The 8,508-nt window shown below is 34.8% G+C and overlaps 1 protein-coding gene across 1 annotated transcript; it reads left to right on the plus strand.

The window, feature by feature from the left end:
* The first annotated feature begins 2,883 nt into the window (after positions 1 to 2,883).
* Positions 2,884 to 8,221, plus strand: LOC127802327 (uncharacterized). Its single transcript, XM_052338070.1, has 2 exons — positions 2,884 to 3,060; positions 4,521 to 8,221. The coding sequence occupies exon 2, from the start codon at positions 4,640 to 4,642 to the stop codon at positions 7,823 to 7,825; it is 3,186 nt and encodes a 1,061-aa protein (XP_052194030.1). The 5' UTR covers positions 2,884 to 3,060; positions 4,521 to 4,639; the 3' UTR covers positions 7,826 to 8,221.
* Positions 8,222 to 8,508: the final 287 nt, after the last annotated feature.

Genomic DNA, 8,508 nt, shown 5'->3' on the forward strand with positions numbered 1-8,508 from the left:
TTTTACAACATATAGCTTTTACAACTGGATCAATAACAACCAATGTCTTTTATAAGGATCAAGTTTACCTTTTACAACTTCACAATAAAGCGATAGTAGAAGATATGAGAGAAGGTTTTAAGTGATACAATAAAATTAGATATTTCTTTTAGCTATACAGAGAGATAAATGGATGAAAATGGGAAACACAATCTCTTTTTTTTTTTTTTTTTCCTTTTGAAGGGTCATAAGCAATAAAATACTTGAAAGCTTTAGGCTGCGTTCTCTTTACTTTTCAATTTTCAATTTTGAGTTTTAAATTCATTTTCAGTTTTCTGTTTTGATACTCTATTTTTAGAAAATTAAAAACATGTTCTCTTTGTCATTTTAAAAAACTATTTATCAAAACAGAAAATTAGAAAACGTGTTCTCTTTGAAATTTTGAAAATAAATTTTTAATGATATTTTATTCAATAAATTTGAGTATTTAGTAAATTAGAAATATTTAATGTTAATATATTATTAAAAATATATATACATTTTAAAATTAATGAATTTTGTAATATTTTTTCTCATTACAATAATAAAATATGAATAAATAAATAAATAAATGTGTTTTGAGTTTAGAGTTTGTTTTGGATGAAAACACTCAAAACAACTTTTTGTTGTTTTGAGTTTTCTTTGCAACTTTTTTTTTTTCAAAAATATATTTTTAAAAACAGTAAAGAGAACGCGTTTTCATTATTTTAGAAAATCGAAAACTAAAAATGACTTAAAAATAGTAAAGAGAACGCAACTTTAGAATTTCGAATAAATCAATTTTTCAAGCATTTATTTTTATTTTGACTCCAATTCCTTTATATAGGGTCATCTCTTTAATGCATTTGCATAAATATCCTTAAATAAATAATATTTTTTGTGTCTAACTATTATTTTTTGTCCCTACAATATTTTACAAATTAGTTAAATATCAATTTTAATCTACAAATTGTTTGAAAAATATCCATAAGCATTTAATGTTACGATTGAACTCTAAAAAGAATAAATTGGGTGCATTAAATGTTCTATAACAGCTATAAATTCAAAAACTACTAGATATTACTAGATTATAAATAACAATTTAATCGACTGAGTTGATATTTACTTGAGTATACAAAATTTGTATTTAATTATTTTTCTAATTTACTCAATTACAAAATAACGGTACTTAATTAAAATTTGGTGATAGAAATTTGTAAAGCTTGCAAAAAGGATTTACTCAAATACTTTTAGATGATTACTCAATTGCAAAATTTAAGTACTTGATTAATTTTGTTATGCAAAAAACTTGCATTGTCTACTTGAATACAAAAGTATATTTAGTTGACTATAGTCTTATACTTACTCGAATATACTATAATTTATAATCAATTATCTTCTAAACAGAATTAACTTACTCGATTAAAAAGATAAGTCTAGCTGATTTGGCTTATTTTGAATGAGATCATTACTTAAGTATAGAACAATTATACTCGATTACAAAATGAGATACAAATAGTTTCTCGATTACATATGACTTTATACTCTATTAAGATAATAAAATTTATGAGTTGATATATTTAATCGATATATTACTTGAGTAACATGGATTTGTACTCCATTAAACAAATTAATATACACAATTGATTTACAAGCCTTACTCAATTATTATCTCCTATATTTAATACATTTTTTTTATCTTCATCATGAATAAACAATTTCTTATTTTCTTATCAAATCAAAACTTAACATATGACTTAACAAAATATAAATGATGAATATTAGTTCTGTTATGTTTTGTGATAGATAATAGAAAAATGTATCATTTTTTTGAGTTAGCGATTTAGAGATTTAGATGTTTGGGATTTAAGTTTGGTATTTTCTCTATTAAGGTAAATTTTAATTTGATGTGTCTCGCCAACGTGACTTTTTTATAATACGACACTTTATCTTTTATATAGATATGTTTTACGTGGCATAGATAATAATTTTGTTTGCTCTCAGTTAGGTAATAATTTAAAATAATAATTTTTAATAGTTGATATATAGAATCATGACGTTTTTGTATATTAAGGATCAAATATTATATTTTTTAATTATTGAGAGACTATAACAAATCAATCAACATTTTCAAATATTATCAATTGATCATTCACGTGACATGTCACTCACAAAAATAACACATATGTTCATACACACGCTAACATTATATTACGATAAGAATTTAAGACAATAATTTTTAATACTTGAGATTTCAAATATTGACGTTTTGTACATCAATGACTAAACATCATATTTTTTAATTGTTAAGATAGCACTGTATGTAATGTCAAAAATTAAATAAAGACATTATGATCATGTTATTATTGGGATTAAATCTCAATCGTACACTTGTCATTTATTTAGTGGTAAATAATTTTTCACTGGCTAATTTTCAATTTTATGCTGTGTCGCTAAACTCAACTCATTATTGCAAATCTAATAAAAGAAAATATTATTTAGATACTAAAATTTGAGAAAACTCAACTCATTATTGCAAATCTAATAAAAGAAAATATTATTTAGATACTAAAATTTGAGACTTATAATAACATTATTATATGTCAGATCAATACAAATTTATAAAAATATTAATATAAATATCAATTAAATATATTAAACTTAGGTGTCCAAATAACATTTTCATTTTAATTAACACCTTACATCATCCCCAAATCCCAAATTCTCAAGAAATAATAAATTGGCTCCAATATTCGTGAAAAATAATTCACACACCAAAATCAAACATGGCAGAAGCCTGGGCCAGGCCCACTAAAGCCCAAGCCCAAAGCCCATGAGAGCAGTGACAACTGTCAAATGAATAGATCGGGATCGGGTGCCCTAGAATGAGTTGAGAATACATTGAGGGGGGAACTGAAAATTCATGGAAGTTAGGGCTCTCCCGCTGCGTCCCAACTTTCGCATTTTTTGCTTCCCGCTGCCCCCCGCCCTGGCCATTTGCTGTTTCTCCCTTCCCGTCCTCCTAAATCCTCATCTTCTCTCTCAGCGTCTGCTCTCTCACAGGTGACCATTCGCCCCTTTTCTTCAAATGCACGACTGCAAATCTATGCACACGTCTTTGTTTTCCTTTTCTTTACAGTTTTGCTCTCTGTCTGTTGCTCGTTGTTGTTGTTTTGTAGTGAATTTCGTTCGGTTCGTGAATGTTCTGACTCGAATTTGAAGCTCTTGACGTTGTTCGTACTCTAGGGTTTTTGGTCCAAGGGGATACCTCACCGAGTCTGTTTTGTATCGGGAATTCACTCTTTTTTTTTTTGGGTTTTCTTTTTGGTTTTGTAGTTTCTGCTTGCTGCTTAATTGGGTTCTTTGGGAGGACACGAAGGGGAGCAAAGACGCTAGCGCTTTTCAATTCCATTGTTTGTTAATTTTTCATTTTTAAACGTGGATATTATGGCTTATTTCGCTTTTTGTTGCTATTTTCTGGGAATGCGAACTTTGGCGCAACGGTAAGGGTATTTCACTGTGACCTGGAGGTTACAAGTTCAAGTTAGAAAATAGTCTGGTTGCTCAGTAAGAGTAAGGCTGCCTACAACTAACCTTTCCCAGTGCGGGAACCTCATGCACTGGGTTCATATATATATATATATATATATTAAGGGTTGCAATATTCTGGATCTTTTGTTTTTTAAGTTTGAGAGTTTTTTTTTTTCTCACTTATTTCTTGAATTAGGATTTTGTCTTTCTTCTGTTTCTTTTCTTTTTCATTCATGTAGTTATTTTGCCCCCTGGAGGTTTGTTTGATTGTTTAAGAAAATGGATGAAAGAAAAGAATGTTACATTTTTGAAATTCATGCTGTTATGCCAATTTCCTCGTTAACCATGGAAATCTGCCTTCAAGCAATCCAGTTGTAGTCTGTTGCTATACTGGTTACGCATAAATCCAATTCAGTTTGCAGTCCTATTGAACTATGGAATTCAGTGTTGCAGTTACCTGAGCCTGGTTGATATGATGTGGTATTGTTGCTTTAACATGGATTTTATTTGAAACTGAAATTTTAGCTGCTCTGTATGTGAATATTTTCTATTTATGCAAGGTAGATGACTAGAATGCATGATTGAATGTTATTTTATTTTTATTGGTTTTACACCTTTTGTTTTGCTATATTTTCTGTCTTGTCCAGGTGTATGTGTCTATGTATGAATATTCTGTCTTGTCCAGAATTTAATATGAATTCTGGGTTTATGTGGTTTGGATTTGGTTATACATATTACTATGGCTGGTGCAAAGGGCAAGGGCACTATCTTTCATATATCTTTTTGTTATCTTTAGATGCTTCTATGAGACTCAGGAATGGCTGTTACCAGAATTCCTAGAAATCTCATGTTTCTTTTAGTAAGTTTAGAGAACATTGCTAATTCCCTGATAATGTAAAATTCAAAGATTTTAATGCTAACTATATGATATGATAAGTTCAAAGATAATTAGTGAGTAAACTTGATGCATTGTGTTGTTTGTATGCATGCAGACCGAAGGTTTTGGGTTTCTGGTGAATTCTGGAGGGAGGAGCGAGTTCATTGATATGTTGCTATTTTTCTTTGAATGCACTCTGATACTCTGAGTTAGTACTTGGACTGCATATTACGGATGGATTGCAACAAAGATGAAGCCATCAGGGCCAAGGAAGTTGCAGAGCAGAAGATGCAAAATGGTGACTTTGAAGGAGCTCGGAAGATTGCACAGAAGGCTCAACAACTTTTCCCAGAACTTGAGAATATATCACAACTGCTAACAGTCTGCAATGTTCACTGTTCATCTCAGGATAAAATACGTGGGTCAAAAATGGACTGGTATGGAATCCTTCAAGTTCAAAGATTTTCTGATGAGGTGACCATTAAGAAGCAATATCGGAAGCTTGCACTTGCTCTTCATCCGGATAAAAACAAGTTTCCTGGTGCAGAAGCTGCTTTTAAGATTATAGGGGAAGCAAACATGGTTCTTTCGGACCAAGTAAAACGTTCTCTATATGATAATGATTGCAGAAATTCAATTAGAATCAATCCAAGTTCATCCAATGGCCGGAAAACATTTTGGACATCCTGCCCTTTTTGTTCCGTGAAGTTTAACTATTGTGCACAATTTGTCAACAAACCCATGCAGTGTCTGACTTGCTCGAAACCCTTTATTGCTTATGATCTAGGTGCTGCCCGATCCAGCCATGTTCAGCCTGTACGTGCCCAACAGAATGGACCACAAAGTTCTGCTGGGTTCTTCCCTGTGAGATCACAAGATTCTGCTGGGTTCATCCCTAACAACATGAGATATCAGGGAAATTTTAGCTGTAAAACCATGGGGTCAGAACCGTTGTCAAGGGCAGGGAATGCTGCTGTGGGTGTTGGGGGTGCTACAACCAAAATGGAACAAAATGAGTGTACAAATCAAGGGGGTGCGAGGGAAATGGCAGGATCAGACAAGGTTGATGCAATGAAGCCTAAGGACTCAAGAGGTAAGAAGGAATGGGTTAGATCAGACAAGGTTGATGCAATGAAGCCTAGGGAGTCAAGACCTTCAAGAAATACAAGCAAGAAAAGAGCACGGAGATTGGAAGCAGAATCTGATGAAAGTTGTGATGTTGTGACAAGTGCTGATAATGACAAGAATCCTGCCCAGCAGAACTCTGGAGTTAATGGAGTCAAAGACACCAACCATCCCCGGAGATCATCTCGAAAAAGACAGCATGTTTCCTACAATGAAAACCTTAGTGATAATGATGATGATGCGATCCCTGTTAATATATCAGGGGAGAGTGGACCATTAAAAGACAAGAAAGGAGATCCGAAAGAAGAATCCTTCACTACTGATTCAACTGGTTTTGCTGCTGCTGTAGATGGTGATAAGGAATGTAACAAACAAAAAGGAAATGGCCATCATCATGGAAACTTGCGAAACAGTTCTGAAGCCTCAGAATGTGAGGCGAATGGAGTCATGGAAAATCACAATGCTAAGACATATCAAATAATTGATGATTCTGAATCAGATTCAGATTCAGATTCTGGTTGTGTTCCAGAGCCTGAGTACTATGACTGTCCTGATACAGAGTTCTATGATTTTGACAAGGATAAGGAGGTCAATTGTTTTGCTGCCAATCAAATCTGGGCTTGTTATGACCCAACTGATGGTATGCCAAGATTTTATGCTCGAGTCAGGGAAGTGTTTTCACCTGAATTTAAATTGCAGATCACTTGGCTAGAGTCTCATCCAGCGGATGCCAATGAGATCAATTGGTTGGACAAAGGCTTGCCTGTTGCTTGTGGCAGATTTATTCATGGGGACTCTGAAGAAACTATGGATCGTCTTGCATTCTCTCATCAGGTCCATTGTGAAAAAAATAGTAGAGGCACTTATGTAATCTATCCCAGAAAAGGACAAACTTGGGCTCTCTTCAAGGACTGGCACATTAGCTGGAGTTCCCACCCAGAAAATCAAAAGTTCAAATTTGAAATTGTGGAAGTCATGTCAAATTTTGGTAAGGGTGATGGCATTAAGGTTGCCTACTTGGATAAAGTGGACGGGTTTATCAGCGTGTTCCAGCGTAGAATTGGGGAAGGGAATAATATATCATTTCTGATACCACCTGGTCAGTTACTTAGATTCTCTCATCAAATTCCCTCATTCAAGTTGATTGGCACAGAAAGAGATGGTGTCCCTGATGGATCTTTTGAACTTGATCCTGCCTCCTTGCCTAAGTTTGATGAGTGTGCCAACTTGAAGATGGAGGCTGGGAACTTGAATTCTGAAGCTACTGGTTCAGATGCTAAATCTCCAGAAAAAAGTATGAAATCCATGAATGGTGATGAGAAGAAAAATACACCAAAAAAAGGTGTTGGCCTTGAAGGAAATAATGATCTTCAGAAGGAGTTCAGACTTAGAAGATCCCCGAGGCAGGTAACTGACAAAGGTGTATACAATCAAATGAATACTGCTCAATATCCAATTCAAGGGGGAACTCCCAAAGATTTAGCTGGTGTAAAAGACAAGAAAGGTGGTGATGTTACTCCATCAAAAAGAAGCAATTCATCATTTCAAGGTGATGAAGCAATAAATTTACTCATGGAGGATGCAAGTCCCCAGAGATTTGCAAAAAGTCATAGCATTCCAGATTTTCACTCTGGTGGCAAAATCTTAGAAGAGTTTCACAATTTCAATGGGGACAAATCTGAAGGTAAGCTTCAGTCAGGTCAGTTATGGGCTTTATATAATGAGGATGGTCTGCCTAGGAACTATGCTCAGGTTAAGCAGATTGAATCTTGTCCACTCCGGTTGCATGTGGCTATGCTTGAACCCTGTACTGTGTCTAAAGATGGTGTCCAGGCTGTTTGTTGTGGGACTTTCAGACTTCAAAATGGAAGGTCCAGGATCCTTTCTCCCACTGCCTTCTCACATGCAATAGAAGCAGAATCCATCGGCAGGAATAGATTTGAAATATATCCGAGGAAAGGGGAAATTTGGGCATTATTTAAGGACTGGAAAGGTGATATGTCATCTTTGGACCTAAAACACTGCAAGTGCATGATTGTTGAAGTTCTTGAAGATAATCAGGATGGCACTAAGGTTTCACCTTTGATTCGTCTGAATGGCTTCAAGTCAGTTTTTAAGGCTCCAAGAAGAGGCAGATCAAGTAGTGGTTATATGGAGATACCCCGGGCCGAGTTAGCAAGATTCTCGCACCAAATTCCGCGTTTTGAGCTTACAGGGGAGAACGATGGTTATCTGAGAGGTTGTTGGGAGCTTGATCCCTTGTCGATTCCAGGTAATCTCTTTGGTGCAGATTAAGTTGTGAGGCCAGCCTGCGCCTGCCCACAGCAGAATGCTACTTGTGAAAATGGCCAACTCATTTCGCAGCTTGTTCATAAAATACAATTAATTTTGTTTCTATCTCAAACCAGTAATGATCCTCAAGAACTTTTGCTGTCTTCTTCGGAGAAGACCTCCTCCTTGACTTGAGGGCACCCTCAGCTTGCCCTCCTAGTAGGTAACCGGCGGCGAGGGCGTAGTTTGCAATCTGACCAGCATAACCAACTATTGGGAAACTGTTCTTGTAAGGTTTAGAACCGACTCTGGTTTTTGTCTATAAGGAGCCGTGTACCTACCTCTTTAAGTCAATGCCTTACCTTTGGTAGAGCATTGCTGTGTTTTTCAAGCATCAATGGATTGGTATCGGTTGAATTATATTTCTTCTTTTTTCTTTTTCCTTCCTTGTTTTGCATAAAACAGAATTGCTGGGTATTCTGGGACGTAGTTACAGCAGTAGCTCTACCCTGTGCTATTCTAGCTAGTGCATATTAGTGTAGTGGGTTAATTGGCAGCGGTTTGAATAGCCAGAAAAAAAATAAGTTTTCGAAATGGTGAACTGCCTGCTTCAATTGGGTTATTATTATTTGTTTTTCTTCTTTTCAATACTACTATCCAGTCCACTAGATCAGCCTAATTTAGAGCCACATTCTTGTTAAAGATTT

The sequence above is a fragment of the Diospyros lotus genome, chromosome 5, assembly GCF_014633365.1.
Source record: "Diospyros lotus cultivar Yz01 chromosome 5, ASM1463336v1, whole genome shotgun sequence".
Taxonomy (NCBI): domain Eukaryota; kingdom Viridiplantae; phylum Streptophyta; class Magnoliopsida; order Ericales; family Ebenaceae; genus Diospyros; species Diospyros lotus.